The 21,878-nt window shown below is 46.8% G+C and overlaps 1 protein-coding gene across 1 annotated transcript in view; it reads right to left on the bottom strand.

Moving 5' to 3' along the window:
• Nucleotides 1–21,878, bottom strand: part of agrn (agrin) — a 188,326-nt gene that overhangs the window by 91,846 nt on the left and 74,602 nt on the right. The window contains exon 3 of the mRNA XM_068750622.1: nucleotides 19,564–19,602. Within this exon, the coding sequence (XP_068606723.1) occupies nucleotides 19,564–19,602 (39 nt within the window). The remainder of the gene's footprint in view (nucleotides 1–19,563; nucleotides 19,603–21,878) is intronic.

Raw genomic sequence — 21,878 nt, 5'->3', positions numbered from 1 at the left:
CCGGGATGCGGCGGCCGGATCGACATTTTGAGATTTATTTTGAGATGTTTGTTCTATTCTGCGAAAGCAGGCAGGACGTGGCTTATTAAGAGTTCGAAATAAACAAAGAAAAAAGGAAAATTAATTTTTTAATGGTTTACAGCTGCATCTGAAGCAAATGTGTCACATACATAGTCAACACAAAGCTGGGCGTAGACACACATGTTTGATGCCATCAGATTCTTTCTATCTCATGGGGGGGGGGGGGGGTATGGCTGCATTAACTTGCATCGCTTACGCTAAATGTGGACCTATTGACAGGGTGAGGGCGGAATGTTTCTGCAGTGAGAATCTATCTATGGGGTGTCTGTTTCTGCTGGGCAAAATACGCAGAGACAAAGTCAAACGCAGGCAGGAAATACAAAGAAGTCAGCTGGAGTGTGTGTGTGTGTGTGTGTGTGTGTGACCTCTGGTTCATGCACCAAATGCTTTCACAATTAACAGAGAACTGATTCAGTTGTTATGTGCATCCCAGCCTTACCACAGCGAGAGCATTTCATTCCGTTCACACCCTCTGACAGTTTTTATTGTAATAACACACGAGTCATTTCATTAAAAAAGATTTCCCATTAGAGCCGTGCAGCATTATCGTAATTTCTACTATACGACACCAAAGCAGATTCACGCTAATGTTGCTTCCCCCTGAAGATCCTCGTGGGTTCGTATCTGTTAATACACATGGTAGTCATAGATTAAAAAAATACAATAAAATAAAAAACAAGTACGGTAATAAGAAAACACAGTTTGCTATTATATTAAATATGCCTCAGAAGAGCCTATTGTGGTTTATAATGATTGATTGGCTGCAGGCAGATGAGCAGAAGCAGCATTAGTTATCTTATTAGGATGTTATAGATCACATGTGTCAAATATATGTAGCTGGCCAGTGCTGATCCTGAAGGTGCCGTCTTTTCCGCGGCATTGACTCGGGGAATGTTCTTTATCTTGCCCATGTTATGGTTTGCGCATGTCCATGACAAGACAAGGTGGTGGCTTTTTGGTTTTGCTTTGATTTTGTATTGATTATCTTTGTTCCTGCGTGATGATTGCATTTGAATGGAACTTTTAACATTATTAGATGTGTTAATTTATTACCATCACAAACTTTGGCTCATAATTATGATTTTTTTCATTTACAGTATGGCTTTATCTCTAACAATTTGTTAGTTACACCTTTTAAAAAAGTGATATCAAAACTGAATATTTTAGTGTACACATTTTTTACTGTGTTACGGATTACATTTGGCCTTTCGAGGGCAAACATAATGCTAATGTGGCCCTTGGAGAAAATTAGTTTGACACCCCTGTTATGTATGGTGGGAGATCTGCTGTTGTGTAAAGGCTTAGCTGGCTGCAGGTCTTACAGGAGCCCCCCCCCCCCCCACAAAAAAAGAAAAGTTAAATATGACCTTTTCCACTTTGCTACTTATCTTTATGCCAGTTCTAGTAATAAAGTCAAACGAGCATGAAACGCAACAGGTCACTCCGCTGAATAAAGACAGCTGGAGGGACGTTATGTAAATCTCTTTTTAGTTGGACTTTTAATTAACTGCATTTCTGAGAAACAAAGTTCCACTTTCAAAACACTGATGTCCCAATATATATATATATATATATAAGGCCAGACATCTCTGATGCATGGGACATAATCATCTGTTAGGGTGATGCTAAGCTGCTACTACTTTATCTCATCATAGCAAAGATCAGTGGAACTGACGGTTTGTGTTTTAAAAGTCTTGCTTGTCTTCAAGGTGTGATCGAACTGCCACGTCAAATCCGTGGCTATAATACCGGTCGATGGTTGGTGTGTGTGTGTGCGTGTGCGTGTGGGTGGGTCTGTGTGAGAGTTGGTATTATAGAACGAGGTGGTGGAAAGGTCATCATGAATAGTGCATGAGGCTGGGTGGGGTTGGTTGGTTCAGTGTCCATCACCTCCCTGTAGATAATCTCCAGCTGGTTTGGGTGGAGGTTTGTGACCAGACAAGCAGGTGCATGTGTGTGTGTGTGTGTGTGAAAGCGGATTCTCTTCCATATTCATGCCTGAACCTTAGTCATATGTATTCAGCTCTACATGAGACCATTTACACCCTGGAAACGGATGGAAATAATGGGAGGTGACATGGGTAGGGGGGACTTTGACCTTTGACCCACGCTTGTGTGTGCACGCACGGAGAACGTGTGCAAATAAAGTCCATTGATTGGCGTGAATAGTGTGGATTTAAACACCTCTAGATACGGATGGCTTCAATAAAGCATCCTCCCCAAAGCCGTCCTGCGATCTCGTTTCAAACCGGCCTCATCAGTCAACACCGACACCGTCTCGCTGATTAGAGCGAACGCAGCACAATGGACTCGCCAACATATCTTTTAATATCCACATGGCTGCGTTGAATAGCATTTAATAAATGTCGAGGCGGCCGCAGGCAAATCTGCCATCTGCTCCGCACCTTGAGACTAAACAGCAACAGGGCCAGCCTGAATCCCGCGTCAGCAAAGGCAAGGCCGCCAGGAAATAACGCCGGACTGGTTCCTTCAGAGGCTTCACTTTGTTTCATATTCCACTGAGTCTGTTGTATCGTTTAGTGCTTTCTGTCATCGGTTATGGGTTTGAGAAATCAAACTATTTTCACCTGTAAATGAGTCAAAAATAATAAACGAAATAAGAAATAAACTGAACAGAATATCAATCTACGGATGTCCACACTCGAACTCCCTAAAGGAGCTCGCTGCAGATCAGAACAGCTTCATGTGGTTGTAGGTTGGATTCCTCCTGGGCACCTCTCTCTGGGGTTTTTCCAGGCTCCTGGGTAGACATGGACCTTGAGGGATTATAGACCTCATCTCGCTTTAGATCACCTTGGGATTTCCATGGATGAGCTGGAAATATGTGGTTTAAAGCCTTGTAAAATGATGCCATATATTTTATTTCTAAAGGGGACATATTATAAAAAAGAAAATCACTTTTCCTCATATTTTGGTGTTCGGTTCATTACCAACCCAGAAACTGCTCAATTAAACCATCCAGTCAATCCTGCGTAGTTCTGCAATCAAGTATTGAAACATAATAACAAGATGAAGAAGATCAGAGTGGATGAAGTTTATTTTTGGTGGTAATGTTCTGGCGTCTTTGGTCAAAAGAGCAAACAGATGCTTGCAGGACAGCGTCCCTCTTCTCTGTCTCCAACAGCTCAGTCAGAAACGCCTCTGAGAATGTAACTGGAACTAAATTCATAGCGGACACGCACGCAGCTGCACGCTACCATGGTAACCGGTGAGGTGACTTTATTTTGCATGCACTAAAACCCTTTTGCCAATTTTCGCCGGAACATTACCACCAAAAATTAACTTTATTCACTCTGTTTGTCTTCTTCGACTCAGGGTGTGGACCTGCGGAGCGCAGACATGGGGAGAGTGCACAAATATCTTGTGAAGGTGCCCCCGATGTGACCTTTTTCCAAGCCCCAGAGAATATTCTCTAGTTTGACTATGCAAACACCAAACCTACCAAATGAAAGATTAAAGTCTCTTCTTTCATCAGGAGAACAAGTGCATTCCTGCCTTTTTTCATTCTGGAGTTATTGGCCTTTGAAGAGAGGCATATTTCAATGTCAGGGTTGGCAGTGAATGTTTGGGTTTCACAATACGCCTTTAGACGTGAATGGCACTCAAAGAGTTAATTTCACAGTTTTTGGGTTGGTAATGACCTGAAACCTCCAAAATATGAGTGTAGAAACATGGGAAAGTGATTTTTTTCATAATATGTCCCCTTTAGACTTCATTTCAAGGCAGAGTTTTCTTATAGTGTTACCATCACACATGTGTACGTAATTATGGATATGCGGTAATACTTCTGGATTCGGGGCGGCTCGGTGGCGCAGTGGTAAGCACTGCTGCCTCACAGCGAGATGGTCGCAGGTTCGTCTCCGGCTTGTGGCCATTCTGTGAGGAGTTTGCATGTTCTCCCCGTGTCTGCGTGGGTTCTCTCCGGGTTCTCCCCGTGTTTGCGTGGGTTCTCTCCGGGTTCTCCGGCTTCCTCCCGCCGCCAAAAACATGCAGCCTAGGCTGATTGGTGACACTAAATTGTCCGTAGGTGTGAGTGTGTGTGTGGCTGGTTGTCTGTCTCTGTGTTGCCCTGCGATGAACTGGCGGCTTGTCCAGGGTGTCCCCTGCCTCTCGCCCATTGACTGCTGGGATTGGCTCCAGCTTGGCCCGCGACCCGATAACGGAATAAGCGGTTAGAAAATGGAATAGAAAATGGAACTTCTGGATTCGTGCGTGAAAATGGAACTTTATCAAAATGAATTCTCGATACACTTGAATCTAATGAAGCAAAATCACATTTGCTGCTAAAGCTATTTATGACAATTAAGCCAAGTCTGATTTCCATGTTGAACGGCCTGTTAATCATCTCAGATCGACTGGAACACGAGTAACTCTGATGAAGTGGCACAGTGAAGACAAAGACGAAGACTGCTGACTCTCGTCTCGTATCATGTCTGCATCATTTAAAGTCTTCCGACTGTGCATGGCTGAGGGCAAAGAATCCGGAGGCAGCGGCGCTGACAGCAACAGCTGCATTTAAAACAAGGCTGATGCAAACCTGAGACATTCTACGCCGCTCATGAACACTGGAGATATTTATACTCATCGTATGAGCAAAGTAAAGAAAAATAACAGAAGGCAAGGCAAAATAGAATGCTATGCTATTCTATTCTATTCTATTCTGTTAACTGGCTTTAACACTCCAGCTTGAAGATATTCGCTTGAGAGCATTGGATGGTGTCAAACGAAAAAGGCTCAAAGGGTTGGTCTTCAACTGGGCTTTTCTAATATCTCGGGCCAGTGATGTGTCAGGGAAGGTGTTTGACTGAGTTATTATCACCGCAGTCGCCCCCCCCCCCCCACCACCACCTGCACTCCTCTACTCGCTCTTCTCCCCCTTCACCACCTGTCTCTGACACTTCAGTCCTTCATTATTAACATTTACACCAGTTTGCTCTTCCTACAGAACTCCTGCAAGCACGTACACGCACACACACACACACACACACTTCAATAATTGATGCCTTTTGCTGCGCTCTGCCTAAAAATAGCCTCAAACATTTCCATATTCAGGTTCTTTCCAGAAACATCCGATCCTGAGAAAAGGCTGGAGCAAAGACTTTGGACCCTGACGCTGGACACACACACACATATTTGATTCCACAGTGGTGGGAGGGTAAATGAGGCCCCCAGGAGGAAGCACAATGTTGCACCTGTGGGTTTTTTTTATGAACGCAACGCTTCCTGCACAGTGCTGATCCCATGCATGAACCGCAGGCAGCAGCATACGGCCCCAACAACAACAACACCCCAACCAACACATGCAAAGCCAATGAAGCTCAATATTAGCTTATGCAATGCAGGAACCACCCTGCATAATCCCTTCCTTGAGCCGTTATCCCACTGTGGACGATCCCGAGGTTTAAAGCTACAAAAAGCTGGCCTCTATCTGCCGCGGAGCAGGTGCACAACGCCGGGCCTCAGATATCACAGGCTTGAGAGTATTTGCGGCGCTGAATGCTTCAAACCAACAAACGGGAGTGACAGGACAAACATTTTAGTCACTTTCATAGAAACAGAATTAAAACAGGTAAATAATGAAAAGCCCAAAAGGAGGTTTGAGAGCACATACTCCCAAATTCACCAAATTCAAGAACTTGGTGCAAACATTTTTTTAAGCATGCTTTAATTTCCCACACGATGAACATGGTCGCCTCCTAATTCATCTTTGGCTCTACGGAGGTGCTTCTTGGAGAGGACCAGAGAAACAACGAGGAGACGGAGGCTATGCTTATTTTATGCTTTGTGCATTGTTTAATTTTACGATCCATCCCCCCCAAAATGTTACAGAGGATTTTACCAGCCAAATATATTCAGCAGTAAACGAGATGCTAAAAAGCAGCAAGAGAATCCATTCCTTATCACAAAGAGTGAAGGAGTAATTACATTACGGAGCATTCCAATTAGTGCTTTATCTTTCCCAACGGTTCAAATGTTGTGCGTCCGAGTGGAACGCGCCATGAAGTGTTGTTATCGTCTACTTGCTTTCCTCTGCACCTTCTACACACACGGCAGAAGATCAGGTTATAGATGCAGATAGTGTGCGCAGGCCAGCTTGGGCCCGTGGGTTATCCTTTGGGCGTTGCCCGCTGATCCAGCCATTGGCCGTTTCTGTCCCAGCGCGGTTTCATGCGGTATGCACATATCGCGTCACGTATCTCCACAGCAAAGGCTTCCAAACGTGACGTGCACCTCATCCTGCAGCCCAGTCGGCTGACCCGGCCTCATGTCCCACCTGGGCCTGGGTTTTCTCCACTGCTGGAGATGTTGTCACGGCAACCAGATCTGTGCTTTCTGCAGAAAATGTGGATGAGTTAATATTTCTAGCCAAGACCTTTAAGCTTGAATCGTTAGTAGTAGTTACATTGGTCATATTCAAGCTGTCGCTGCTAAGAGTTCAGAGTTTACAGTTTTAACGTACTAATAATTTTATGAAGATTTTTTTAATTGTTACAGTACAATAGTTTTAAAAACTCAGTCTAATTTATTTGAAATGTACCAAAATGGGTCGCTTTTATTTATTTATAGAAATAATTGTTTATTTTCTTTCAGCCTTTTTTGTACCGAAAATTAACCGAACCAAACCGAAATGACATTTTAGCGTACCCTTACACCCCTACTAAAAACTCATCCATTCCAGAAACTTCCACTCACATATTTGTATGCACCCTCCTCCATGGAGCCCTTTATTAAAAGCAATGCAACCTGAAGATGGAGTCCTGCTTCTCTGACAAAATGTCATGGTGTAAATATTTGAACGCTTGAATCATGCGGTAAAATGAACTCCAGCTGTGGCGTGAAATGGCATTTAATAAACAGCCGCCCCAGCAAGCAGCCGCACTGGAGGACGGACCGACTCGGGCCAGACGCCATACAAGCGCCGAAGCTTTAGGCTGATCAGGGAATGAAACTTCAGCGCTTGTTGTTATTTGACCTCACATTCAAGAGGTTTTCATGCTTTTACTTAAATGAAAAGGAATCCATTCACAATCTGTCCTCGCATATTTCCCCGAGAAGATGTGATGAGGAGATTGAAAATTTGAAATGAGACTGCCGACAGCGCCCGTTATTATCAAATCGGTTCTAGAGCTTTGGTTTATCTGCTTTTGGTCGGGTCTGCCTTGTCCCCTCAGGTGCCGACCCCATTTCCTCTCCTGTCTGCTTCCAGATGTTCCAGATGCTTTCTGATTTCCCTGTCTCACCCAATCCCTGTCCTTTGCATTTGCCCCCCCCCCCCCCCCCGCACACACACCTTCTTAACCAGGGCTTGAAGGTGGGGAAAAAGAAACAAAAAACGGATGTGTGAATATATTTGCGAAGCGTATACATCTCATATATTCTTACATAATGCAGCTTTTCCTTCCCGGAGTCTCCTCATAAACAGGATTGAAAACCAAATAAAATGAAAAAAAAAACAGGAGGAAGTGATGGAGAGATGGATGCGCACGCTTTTACAAACCGCCTACGCAGCTGAAGCTCCCTTTTTCATTTCGGGTGGAGAAAAAGCATTACAGCGATAACCCTGTTTTCGTTTTTCGGGTGGAGAAAAAGCATTACAGCGATAACCCTGTTTTCGTTATGTGCAACATTAACTGTGTTTAATGTTGATTGAAAGCCTCCTCCTAAATACAAAGAGAGCGGCAACAGATTTAAGCAGCCAACAGCAGCGGTGCACCTGTGTGTGCCGGGCGCCGTTCAGGGGAGCGTGCATGCCGGCGCCTCCGCCGCTCTCTCTCTGGGCTCATTAAAACGTGATGAACCAGAACACTCCCTCTCAGAGCAGCGGCGGCTTGACAGAGCGGGCCGTGGCTCTCGCCACCATTAGCATAATGTGTTCAAGTGATAGAAGGAGGCAAGATCACCAAGAAGGACTTTTAGGAGGTTTGGCTTCCTGAAAATCTCCGTTCCTGAAATAATGATCTGACTGTTGGGCAACTTTGACCATTTAATGTCTAAAAATAGAATCACTGACACCAAATCTGAGCAGAGGAGCGTTATTCGACTGTGAAAGGTGTTTCTGATTCACCTTTTTTTTCCTGTGAAAATGAGTTTCACAGTTTTACTTTACAGGTTCGTTCCAGAGTTAAGACAAACTAACCCTTCTGCTGATGGGTTCTGACACACACTGATATGATTAGGGTCGATCATCAATAGCAACACAGCGATTTGTCTGCTACAGATAACTTTTAGACGTGAACGCTTCTCAAAGAGGCTCTGATGAGAGTTTAGTACTGAAAGAAAGCTGAAAGTTTGATTTGGTTTCCGTCAGATCCCCCCTCAAAGACCGGCACAGAATTTGTGACTGAATGCATTTCAACGCGCATCACTGTTTACACCAGATGCACCAGTGCACACAGCAAAAAGCCACATGTGAGCCGGTCTGGTTCCTTGAATGGAAAACGGATTTGGTCAGCGAGCAGCAGGGATGGCCCAGATATCATCCCCTACTTAAGTTGGCTTTATTGCACAGCCGTTGACAAACAACCATCGCTGTTTGTTTACCTGCACTGTCAGAGGGGGCGTTGATGCATAATAATGACTTGGCGTGTGTGTGTGTGTGTGTGTGTGCATGCGTTGATCCAGTGCCTGAGGCCAGTCATCTCCTATCTCAAATGCCATATCTCATCTTTAGCAGACCGACTGTAACCAATCCAACACTGCCCCAGCAACATAATAGTGTGTGTGTGTGTGTGGGGGGGGGGCTACCATCTGACCATCTAAAAGCCGTAGTTCAAAGATGTGTAAGACAAGACGAAGAAAACAACAACAACATGGAAACGCAGCTATCTGATGGAGAAACCAAAGTAGGGCACCTCACATCCTCTCCCAGCTCAGTCCTTTTCCTCCAAGCTATAATGGAGACGGGTTGGGGGGGGGGGGGGGGTGATTGCATCTTAGCGTGCCATCAGATGAGCGCAGCATGGCGCTGATGTAATTGCACATTTTTTCCCCTTTGGTGCTTCTGCTCACACATAATGGTCTCACTTCGAACGAGAGGAAATTTATTGCCTCTCGGGGGGGGGGGGTCACATGGCTCTGAGCCTTTGAATGAAACCACTCTCGACCTCCAGCCCGTAAAAGACGCGAGGATCTCTAAGCCTCGCGGAGGAACGATACACCCCGCCGTTCACCTATTGGTTTGGGATCAGCTAACGTTTGATGGAGATTCTCGTTCATTCAACCTGCCCCGATTCAGAGATGATGTCGTCCTCTGATGTCACGGAAGGGGGGGGGGGGGGGGGGGGGGCTGCTAATTTACGGGCAGAGCGGTGCATTCTGGGAACACTCAAAAGCGTGCGTGTTCAAAGTGATCTATTGGTGATTAGCCCGTAGTTTGTTTTTTTTCACACACACCCACACACGCACACGCACACACACACACACACACACACAAAACGGTGCTAAGTCCTACCCCCAGGCTGACAAGCCCTCAGTGCTGGAGAAATGTAAAAAGGATTTCTGAGAGAGGGGGATTGCTAGAGAAAAATAGAGGAAGGAGGAGGAGTGAGATAAATTAAAGGTGAATTTCAGTTCAGGCCAGTTTCTGAAGGATGATCATTTAATATGCTCAGGATGAAGGACGAAGGATAATGGAAGCGCTTACGTTTGAAAAAAATCAAACTTTTGCTCCTGTTTGAACTCTCTCGCTTGTTGTGATGAAGTCGTTGCGGTGTGGTGGCAGACGACCGCTGTGAGAGAAGAGGGTTGGTCTGACACCAGTGGGAAATGGCACGGTTAATATGCATCACATGTGCAGACACACACACACAAACACACACACACACACACACACACACTGGATGCCTTGTTTCCTACCAGGCGCTGCAGTGTGTGTGAGAGATGGGAGCTCACGCTGAAATTCCACATGTGTGGGAGGCCACGAGTGACGCTGAGCAATTTGTTGTTATTTGCTACTCGACCCATTCAGCCGTCCATCAAGCCAGACACACACGCACACATAAAACCGCATCACTCTGAGCGGCGCTCTTGTGTCAGATGTGTGTGTTTGTACCCGCAGGCGGATTGACTGTCAAAGAAGTCAGAAATGTGCAGAAGAGCGTTTTGTTACGGGAGGGAAGGGAGGCAGTTTCACACCGGCGTGCAAAGCACAGCTCCCCCCCCCCCCCTCTATCTCTGTGTTGAAGGCGGCTTCTCACCATTAAAGGGGGACTATCAGTTCATGAATAGATTAAGTATTCATTTTCCATACATTTACAGATGGGTTCACAATAATATCTGTCAAATTCAAGAAGACAACTGGACTTTAGTACCGAGTGCGTGTCAATCCCTTTAACACAACCGTTATGATCTTTGACTCGTCGACCTGCCGGATTAGACGCTCTGTGCAAACCTGATAAAAGTCGGCCTTCATGTGTATTTTCTTCTTGTCCCGCGAGTGGTCGCCACAGCAAATCAACCTTCCCCACTTCACCCTGTCTTTTGCATTGTCCTCCCCAACACCAGCCACTCTCATGTCCTCCCTCACTACGTCCATGTATCTTCTCCTGGGTCGTCCTCTAGCCCTGTTCCCTGGCAGTTCCATCCTCAGGATCCTTCTACCGATATAGTCCCTGTCTCTCCTCTGGACATGTCCAAACCATCAAAGTCTGGTCTCTCTGACCTTATCTCCAAAACGTCTAACCTTCACTGTCCCTCTTATTGTCTCATTTCTAATCCTGTCCAACACTCCCAATGAGAACCTCAGCATCTTCATCTCCTCCACTTCTAGCTCCGCCTCCTGTCTCTCAGCCGTCCATCATGGCTGTACACCACTGTCTTGTAGACCTTTCCTTTCATCCTCACTGACACTCTCCTATCACAGAGCACACCTGATACTTTCCTCCACCCGTTCCAGCCTGCCTGCATACGATTCTTCACTTCCTCTCCACCTTCTCCATCACTCTGTACTGTTGACCCGAGGTACCTGAAGTCCTTAGAGACCTTCTCTGCGTCTAAAGCAGGCATGGGCAAACCCAGGCCCGGGGGCCATATGCGGCCCGTTGGTCTTTTTAATCCGGCCCACCAAACTTGTCCAAATTATATCATTAAATAAAATTGTATTATAATTAAACCTCATTCATTTGACCCTTTTCCCTGTAATGCTACCTGTAAAAGGCCAAATCCTTTAATGCAATAGCTTTCATGTGTCATTTATATTAGCTCACACAAATACTTCGTCCATCTGTTCTTGGTCCGGCCCCTCTGTCAAATTTTAGAACCTATTGTGGCCCGCGAGTCAAAAAGTTTGCCCACCCCCGGTCTAAAGTCTGAAATTGACTAAAAACCATACTCGTCTACGTTACTACAACAGAGCAGGAGTTTTAAAAGACTAAAATAAGTTGCTTGGAAATGTGCTGTTTTTTTGCAGTGTAAGCCTCACTCAAATTAAATGCAGCACTTTTCTCGGGTTAGGAGGAAACACACACAGCAGCAGCAGTCAGGCACAGCGTTTGCCTTCAGTGACCCCCCCACCCCTAATTATAGCGCTATAGAGTCTACCGGGGAGCATGGCACTGCAGTGGGAAAAACAAGATCAGCTGAAAACACACACACACACACACACCAGCCTGCATACCGGCTTATTATCCAGAACCTCTGATAGGTTTCCTGGAACGTTCTGTTTTTTGTCCTTGTTGTTGTGTGAATGCTGGACTTCACCTCAAACAGTCCAAACACACAGCAGAACAGGAAGATATGCTGATCAACTGCAACACAACGTACGTTTCAGCACCGACAGCGGGAATAAGACGCTGTTTGCTTACTTGATTTAACCGTTTCAGGTCCGTGCAGACCTGCTGTTCTGGTCGCCTTTCCTTCCTTCCACATCACATCCGGTCAGTGAACAAACGTGGAATCACTTGAACGAGCGAGACGTCCAGCAGTTTCATCAGGGATGTACAAACATCTACACAAGTACCACACTGGGTACTTCATATTTCATTCTTTTCTAAACAGTATGAATAAGCGCCCTCTTCTTTTAAAAGTCAAAGCTGCAACTAAAACGTTTCAGAAGGATTTGAGCATCTGCTTGAAAAGTCCCGTTTCATTTTCGTAATTCGAAAGAGAAATATCGCAGCTGTTTTCCTCTGCAGAAGTCAGACAATAAGTCACGTCTTTCTTTCTCTTAAATAGTGCAGAACTTCGGTTTCCCAACAAATTGGTTTTCTAACAGTTTTTATGGATCGAGGTTCCGCTGTGTCCATGTAAGGGTCACGGGGGCCTCGCAGTGAGAGACGCTTTGCTGTCTTCCTCCTTTATTTCACCCTGGATGGCCGAGCACAGAACACAGAGGGGCCACTACAAGTTGAAACCTCAGGGCTGATTAATCACATGTTCCTTGTTTTTGCATGTAAATGATTGTGATTTTCTTTTCTTCTGGAGGGCAAGGGAAGAAATCTCCTGGTGGAAAACTAATCTTCGCAGATATAAGCAGCTGATATGAGATCTGGAGGGCTCATCTACTTATCGTTGGCATTTATTTACAGCGCTTTGCACGAGGTCGTCGTGTTTCCTTAAACTGTTATTACAAGAGGCTGATGTGACTATAATGTGTGTGATGTTTTCCCTGCAGGGCGGCCGAAAGTCAACGACGCACAACAATGTGTTTGGTTTCAGGCTGTGAGCATCAACAGAGCTCTGTGGTCAGGTGGACAGGAAATGCACATACATTTATATATATATATATCGACAACACTGCATAAACAAAGTCTGACAGGTAGGTTAGCAGTTTAGTGCGTCTGTCGTCTCCACTGTGGCCCCGCTGGCTCCCGGCGCTGCCATATTCACTGCATATCATCGGCCTCGCATATGCTTTGTTCACGCTGAGGGATAACGACATTCAAGTAATGGGCATCCACAATCGTTTCCTTTCGTCGCCATGACTACTTGCTATCATAAATATGATTTAGCAATCGGCACATCCTGCTTATAGCTCCGTCGGCTCGGCGCAGGGCTGGAGCGCCTTCCTTTGTGTGGGAACTCGCTGAAGGCCTATTGTGTGTGTGTGTGTGTGTGTGTGTGCAGCCACAGCTGCTAGCAGCTAGCCGCTAACCCAAAGAGGCAGAAAACCAATCACGGGGCACAGAATTCCCCGACCCAAAAGAACCGGGGCGGTTTTTAACCCTTGCCAGTAATCTATGTTTTTCTGATGACACGATATGTTTGTGTTGCTTTATTTTATTCATTCATTCATTCATTCATTTTCTAACCGCTTATTCTGTCATCGGGTCGTGGGCCAAGCTGGAGCCAATCCCAGCGGTCAACGGGTGAGAGGCGGGGGACACCCTGGACAAGCCGCCAGTCCATCGCAGGGCAACACAGAGACAGACAATCAGCCACACACACACTCACACCTACGGGCAATTGAGCGTCACCAATCAGCCTAGGCTGCATGTTTTTGGTGATGGGAGGAAGCCGGAGAACCCGAAGAGAACCCAGGCAGACACGGGGAGAACGCTTTATTTTATTGTATCATTAATTATCACCTTTTTAGTTTGGAATCATCTCTTCTGAATTTGATTTCACTATTATTACTTTGAAGTGAAGGTTAATATAAAATTGCAACCTTCATCTTGTGTTTTTTATTTCTTATTTGGGACACGCACCTTGAATCTGTTGCTCATTTTACATTCTGTTAAAGGGTTAAACTGATGTGCATCACCGAGTTCGTATGGACTGTGAGCGTTACCGACGCTGTGGGTTCTTCCTGTAGTGGGGGGGGGGGCTGTTTGCTCGTGTCGATGCTGCTTTAAATGCACCTTCGTTTTGAGGGACTGCTGCTTGCTGGGCGAGGCCGAGGCATGTGATGTATGTTTTAACGTTTAAAACCGGAGAACGTATTAAACAGACTGACATGAGCGAGATTGTGCTCGTGAGCGGTTGTGAATATATCATGGGCCCCTCCCCCCTCCCTCCCCTCCAATATCTCGGTTTTCTCCTCAGATTTTTAAGCTTTCATAAAAACAGCCCGGTTGACCGAGCATAAATTTGCCAACCCTGACCGACTTCCACGGCAACCTACAATAAATGGAGTGTCGTAGAAGACAAACAAATATCTCCGCTTTAAATTTATGAACTTGAGGGAGACGATCAGCTCCTCTCACCCTTTCAGTGTGTATGTGTGTGTGTGTGTTAGGTCCACCCCCCACCCCCCCACACTCACACTCACACACACACACGGATGTTCAGGCTTCTGTAATGTCTGTGTGCAGGGAATATAATGTGTGCTCATATTTATCTGTAAACAATATTTCTGGCTGAGTGAGGAAAAACAAGAAGCAAGAGGTGAAATGTTTGAGAGAGAGACTCTGTTTGTGTGTGTGTGTGTGTGTAGGTGTGTGTGTGTCAGAGGGTACTGACTATAAGACATACAGAATGCGTGTGTGAAGTCTGGATATTGTCAGCACGGGGCAGAACGCTCCAATAACCTCCGGTTGTTAATAAGGACTCGGCTAGTGGCAGGAGACCACAGCGTGATACCGGTGACGCTGCAAGCCACTTAGTTCCCACTATTGAAGGAACTGAGAATGACATTTTGATGCACTAGTTAGTTGCACTTCCCAGGGTCGCTATTTTTCTGCCATTGCCACCCGGCGATGAAATCATCACCCGCCCATCGCAGCCGAACGTGGAGCAAAATGTAAAGATCTACGAATGAGAGGGAAGGAAAGACGGCAAAGAGCATAGCGAGCACATTTAACCTAATATAATATTGCTATTTTTTTCCAATTGATATTCCCAGACGCAAGAAGAAAATCACTTTAAGGAACTGGGGGGGGGGGGCGGGGGGGGAATATATATATAGTGCTATTAACTGATCAAAATAAGAATTGAAATAAAAGCCAGATGTCACAGACCAACTGCATCGTCTCCCCAACAGGCCCAACATGGCGGCCGAGGCTCCAAAGCCAAGGGACGCATCAAAGCAAACCTGCTCTTTAGCTCTTCTAATTATTACTCACAGGGAATACAAAAGCAAATATAGCCCCCATCCCTCACTGGACTACCATGCCCAGCCTGTCTCACTAGATCAATATTGTCTAAGATGGTTTGAGGTGAGACCAGAGTTCAAATACAGATAGTTAGACAGGACCGGGCTGATCGTTTGCCCGTCATGGAAAAAACAGTCGCTGCTGAAGCTCTTCAGACGCTGACATCAGCATCTGCTGCGTCACACAGGCACAAACAGTGAGACAGGCCGCCCTGCGTCCCACAGGCACAAACAGTGAGACAGCCCGCCCTGCGTCCCACAGGCACAAACAGTGAGACAGGCTGCCCTGCGTCCCACAGGCACAGTGAGACAGGCCGCCCTGCGTCCCACAGGCACACACAGTGAGACAGGCCGCCCTGCGTCCCACAGGCACAGTGAGACAGGCCGCCCTGCGTCCCACAGGCACAAACAGTGAGGCAGGCCGCCCTGCGTCCCACAGGCACAGTGAGACAGGCCGCCCTGCGTCCCACAGGCACAAACAGTGAGGCAGGCCGCCCTGCGTCCCACAGGCACAAACAGTGAGACAGGCCGCCCTGCGTCCCACAGGCACAAACAGTGAGACAGGCCGCCCTGCGTCCCACAGGCATAGTGAGACAGGCCGCCCTGCGTCCCACAGGCACAAACAGTGAGACAGGCCGCCCTGACCGAGGATTCACAGTTCAGCTCGCCAATTTTTAAAGCGCCGTGTACTTTCAAAAGGGCAGTGAACTTTACCGTTGACAAAGTCCAACAACCGACACTACAGCAGGCTGGCGAGCGGCTCTCTGTCCAAAGCGGGACTTTAATCTTTCCTTTGAAACCCACATCTGTGAGAGAAAACCTTGCTTTTGATATCTTGTTGTGAGACAGTGACCCTGAACGGCCGAACGATGAGGTATATATATATATATTAGTCTGTTAAATCTATGACAGGATATGATTTAATTAAGATAGGAAGAGGCACAATGGAAGCAGAATAAACCAGAAAAGCACTCGGAGAGCACAGACCTCCGCCGAGCAGCTCATCCCCCTCCTAATTGGATCTACACTGTCCACATGGTGATCTGGGTCATCACCATCATTGTCTAAAATGTTCTTGGTATCTTTATACACCAACCATGAAAAGTAAAAGTGAATCAGAGTTGATGCTTATTATTAGTTTTCAATGTTAAAATGGAATATTTTTTCCTAACGTCATTCTGGATCCGATCCAGAAGACATTTTGCACGATAGTTCATATCGGTGACTGTGATTTGTGCTGAGTCAATTAAATGCATATATTTAAAAGATTATATTATTTTTTTTATTAAAAAAGCTTCAATTAAAAGTAAATGAGAAAAATCTGGATTTCTTCTTCTTCTTTTTGTATCAAGACGTGTATCCGGATCGCTCTCACTTACTGGGATGTAAGTTAGACCTTTTCCCCCCCAGAGTTGACAGAGTAAGCTCTTCTAGGAGTGTTGATCTTCTCATTGTGGTAGAAAGCCCACTGGTACCTTCCCAGACATCCTTCAATCCTCCATCAAATTACATTTCAGCCTGTTAGTGAGGAGTAAACCTGTTGGGAGCGCCGTCAGTTACAATGTGAAAATGAAAGACTCACGTGGAGCTGACTCCTGCAGGGCGGGTTGGGATGGAGACGCTCACAAAAGACCCTTCAACTGGGGCGCGTCTCCATTACGCAGCCGTTCTTTTGAGGGTCTGGGTTTATTTTTGGGTTTTGTTACAGTGATAGGATGAAATAAAGGATAACTCGAAGCAGACTAATGCCTGATTCTCTGCCTGCCTGAAGACCTTGATGCAGATTTCAAGTGGATCTTAGTCGGTCACAAATGCATTTGGAATAAATAGCATGAGCTAAATGGCTGCCTAAGTAACTGATATCTGGTATTACTGTATGTTCTTAACTCGGGATGTCCCGACCCGATCTTGTGATCGGAGATCCGGACCGATCACGATCTTGCGGACTAAATATACAGTATATCGATCGTTATTGTCATGACTTTTTATCAGATCTGGAATTACACGATGGCACAGAGTGAGACCTCTCTCCTACAGACAGAGATGGTGAATCGTGCAGCATGACGTCACTTCCTGTGTCACTATTGGTTGAATGCCGGCTAAACACGGGAGCAGCTTGAACAGGGTCGCGCAAGTATTTCTGCGGTGTGGAAGTATTTTGAAGTGGATGACAAAAAACTTGCGATCGAGGTGCTGTTCATTTTATTTTAAATATTCGTATTTAGTATTTCCTGTTGCACTCGTCCAAGTCAAAAGTGAAAAAAGTATTTAATTTATTACTTGAATGTCCAAGCTACGCCACAGAAGTGCTCTGTTTAAGAGTTAAAATGTTGAAATAAGATAAATAAAATAAAAAATAAGGGACATCCTGGATCCTTTTTTCACTCGTCTTTATTTATTTTTTATGTATTAAAGAAGTATCGGATCGGGACTCGGTATCTTGTCCCCCCCCCCTCCTGACGCAGACACAGAGCTATCATCTCATTACCGGGAGACAGGAGACGCGTGGCCCGAGCCGAGCTGAGCCACTGCTGAGAGCTCTGAAAAAAAAAGGCTCTGATTAAAGACAGCTTCGTGATTTTTGTCACTTTTGTGACTGGAGCTTATCAGCCAATCATCGGGGAGGATTCATCAGCTATTTCCTGGTGAGACGCCGTCATTACTACATTCTTGAGGGTTCTGGTTATTGTGCCAAACCTGCACATGTCCCAATATTCTCTCGCTCTCTTCCTTCACCGTTCTGCAGAATCTCCTTCGTGCTAATACGGGCATTTCATCAACAGAGATTCAGAGACAAATGAGGCCGTTTAAAAATGCAGACCCTGTGGTGTCTTTGTCTGTGATTTCCTGTAATGGAGTATGGTGGGGGGGGGGGAGCAGGCCGCCGTTGGCAACGAGGAAAAGTTCTGTGCTCTTGAAAGCCGATTTGACAAATGGCAGGGCTGCCTGGCCCCTCTTGCTGGTTCAGGGCATCCTTTAAATCTCCCGTCCAGCATTACTATAACCACCGCTTAGAAAAAAGAAAGTAGCCCACTGCCTCATTTGAGCCGACTCTAATTGTACCACTAATCGCTTCCGGCGCTAAATGACCTGGAGAAACCGAGTCCCGTTGGGCCGGCTTTCCCCCCACTGATTGGAGACTTTGCCTTTTGTTTTGCCCGGCGCATTAAAACAGTGCAGGCCTCCGACGAAACGGCCGCAGAACTATCGGAAACCTAATTAAGGGCCGGCAGCGGCTTTTAAACAAACTGCGCCCCTCAGACAGCAAAAACTTTCATAGTTTAACTTGGTCCATGAGCACGGCGCCTTCTCAATGACAGACGGAAGAGGCTGCTTCCCGGACTGCACGGACTGCTTCCCATCTTCCCAGCGGAGAGACGAATTTTAAGGCAATATATTCGCTTCAAAACAAGACAAATAGAACGTCTCTGTGAGACATAATTGTTTGCATAGTCAATTCCATCTTTTTTTAACTAAACTCAAAACAAATTGCTGTTTCTGAACGCCCCAGCTGCATTTCAATCCCGACGTTTTAAGAACGGCCCTTTGTCCCGACTCCGAGCGTGCTGATCATCAACCAGCTCGAAGTCGACGCAGTTTTTAAGCTGACGTCACGAAACGGCTTCTCCAAACAAGCTGGTCCATGCGGCCGAGCGCTTTAGCCATTATCAGACGCAGATCCCGAAAGCTCCCACTGTGGCCTTTTTGTCCCCGCTATCAGCTTGGGGGGGGGGGTCATTAGAATCATTTGCGCCTCGTGTTTTCTCCCTCCAAATGTCGGGCTTTTTCTAAGCCTGCATGCAAACAAGGACGATCCAACACCTTTGGAACCAGCAGTCTATCCGTCACCGTCTCGCTGCGCCGCGTTGGATAATATTCATGATAGCAGCTGTTTCCTTCTAATTAAAGCTTGCCAAGATCCGCCGTTTGTGAAATCAATGGTTTCGTTTTTCTTCATCAACAGCTCGTGTTGCTTGGCCGGAGAGCGGATGAAACAAGGCAGCGCCCATTGCAAAGATTTCTATGTGTCAGAATGGAGGAGGACGCGTGGGAAACAAGGCAGCCCCCCCCCCCCCCCCCCCCCCCCCAGCGGACTCACCGCTGAGGGACAGGGTGGCTATTATCCTATTAGACCTTATCAGAAGGATGTGGATGCTGCTGCGGCTACAGCTATTAAACATGAGACCGACATCAGAACAAATCAAGTCATCCAAAGATCCGTCTCACATCAAAACCGACCGGCGCACGTGCCTCCCATACCAACATGGTCGAAACACGGAGGGGAGCGCAGCGCACAGGCGGGACGGCCGCTTCAAAGGCAGGGATCCACCGTCCAGCGTCATTATTTGCAGATATACCCCCCCACACACACACACACACAGAGAACACCAGGGGTCAATGAAGGCGAGCAGGAAGAAAGCATGTGGACTTACCATCAGGAGGCTGAGCCGCTGTGAAGTGAGGAGGTTTGTCTGAAAGAGATAAAAGAGAGAAAGAAATAGGTTTTTAGTTTTTGGGAGATTCAGAATCTCCCCAGGGGTGAAGGCCAAGTAATTGAGAGAGAGACAGAGACACGCTCTCTCTGCAGGCCAGGCTTTTCTTTTCTATCCAGCACATCCCCCTGCAGGAGCACATTTCAGCGATAGCGGTTCTGCCATTGTCGCCCCCCCCCACACACACCCGCTGTTTCTGTGTCTCTGCATCCCAAACTACACTGCAAGGCTGCTGATATTATAAGAGACCTCGAGGATTGAATAGTTCTGCTTTTCTTTGTGGTTGAAAAGTGTGAGATCAGAGCCCCCCCCCCCCCCCTCCCACCCCCGCCCCTGCCCCCCATGTCATGTTTGGGTTATAAAAAACATCTTTAGACGTCAATGGCACCCAAAGAGTTAAAAGAATCACAACGTTTACATCACGTAGCAGAGACATTCGCAAGATGTTTGTTTCACATGGAATCACAACATAGTCGATAATGGCGGTCCAGAGCAGGAAGCGCATTGATTTCAAGTCGCAGCAAATCACCAGCAAATAAAATAAAATAAAATAAAATGGTCCAACAGTGATCTGAAGGGAGGATGGGAGTTTTGTTTCTGGGAGTTCTCATTAATTTCAGGAAACCAAGAGGCAGCCTCTCGTAAACATGATCCTCAGAGGCCACGGACGGTTCTCAGCAGAACCGAACCTGAACCCGAACCTCCTCCTCGCCCGGGTGGAAAGTGGAGTCTGCTGTCTGACTCACAGAGCAGAGCGTTGTCAGAGCTGCCAGTGCACAACACACACACACACACACATACACGCACACACACACACACACACACACAGCCGTCTCTCCGAAGTCTCGGCACTGCGAGGGATAACGAGGAAGATAAAACACACCACATCAATTACCCCGCTAGCACATTCTTCCAGCCCCCCCCCCCCCCCCCCCCCCCCTCCCATCAACCACTGCAGCGAAGCCTTCTCAGGACTTCTCCGCCGGCTTCCCAAGACACGGGTGAGTTTTACACTTAGGCTCGCTTAGAATTGCTTGTCAACAGTTGGTGCTTCTGGGGGGGGGGGGGGGGGGCAGAGAGAGAGAGAGAGAGGAAGAGAGTGAGCTCAGGCACGTGACAGAGGAAAAACTGAGGCGAGGGGAGACGCGAGCTCGGTGCTGGAGGTGAATAATGAAGTGTCTGCTGAAGCCGCCTCCCAGTCAGGGATGACAGGAACCAATTCCCATCTGGAGGGGATTTCAAGAAAACAAGGGAGTTGGTGGAAACCGGCATCAGGACGCGGTCGGATAGAAGAGCAGACAAACAGGCTGCTGTCCGTGTCCCACCATCGTAAGTACGTCTGAATGCACGCCGGTGTGAATGCGTGGCCACGCGATGGAGCCTGATGGAGGAGGCGGCGGCTTGCACGAAGAGCTGAGGCGTCAGGAGAAGCTAAATGCCTTCCTCACATGTCTACAGTGAAAGGACAAGATAAGGTGTTTCCAGAAACGTATCAGCCCCCCCATCTCCCTCAGCAGTCCGTGTGAATGCCACATCACAGCCATCATTCACTCTATATCTTCAGCAAATCAATATGTGTCCGACGGTGACATTTAGGCACGTGCAGGAGGAGCGGTGTGTGTGTGTGTGTGTGCATCTTCACATGTAGGCGTATTGTAGTACTAAAGGTGTCTCTCTGTAGAGACACACACACCACCACCACTATCACCATCCTATCTGGCTGTCCTTGCTGCCACATGGCGGGGGCTCTGGGCAGGATAATAGAGCCCCTTTCACTTCATCCATTTCCCCAGCGCACATTTCTTTTCACTCAAGCCTCTCAGAGGTGAAGATCGGCCCGCCTTAACGGAGCCTCCATTAAAATCGAAAGGAATCCGCTTTGGCTGGAATTGATTTGGTAACGTCGCAAAGCGGCTGAACGCGTCCTCGTCAACCACTTCCACCTCATAGAAAGGCGTCCTGAGGTGTCCCTCAGGACATTAAAAAGACAATGTGCTGTTTAACATCACCCACACTGGTGAGGCCATCAGAGACACGTGTGAGTCAGAATAAATGTTAACACTAGAGGAGGAGAACTCCTGATGGGGATGCAGGCAGCACGAATTTAAAGCTAAACGGCTTCTGTGCAGAATCTCCTCACAGTGGCATCATTATCGGTCGTTTTTCTAGCCTCATGGATTAATGGAAAACAAAATGGTCCATTTACGTCTCTAGTCTGGACTCCTCTCTGAAAACTCATTGACCCCAGAATCGAC

The sequence above is a fragment of the Brachionichthys hirsutus genome, chromosome 2 (genome assembly GCF_040956055.1).
Source record: "Brachionichthys hirsutus isolate HB-005 chromosome 2, CSIRO-AGI_Bhir_v1, whole genome shotgun sequence".
Taxonomy (NCBI): Eukaryota; Metazoa; Chordata; class Actinopteri; order Lophiiformes; family Brachionichthyidae; genus Brachionichthys; species Brachionichthys hirsutus.
Note: the sequence above shows the minus strand (reverse complement) of the source record. Positions and strands in the feature narration are given on the sequence as shown.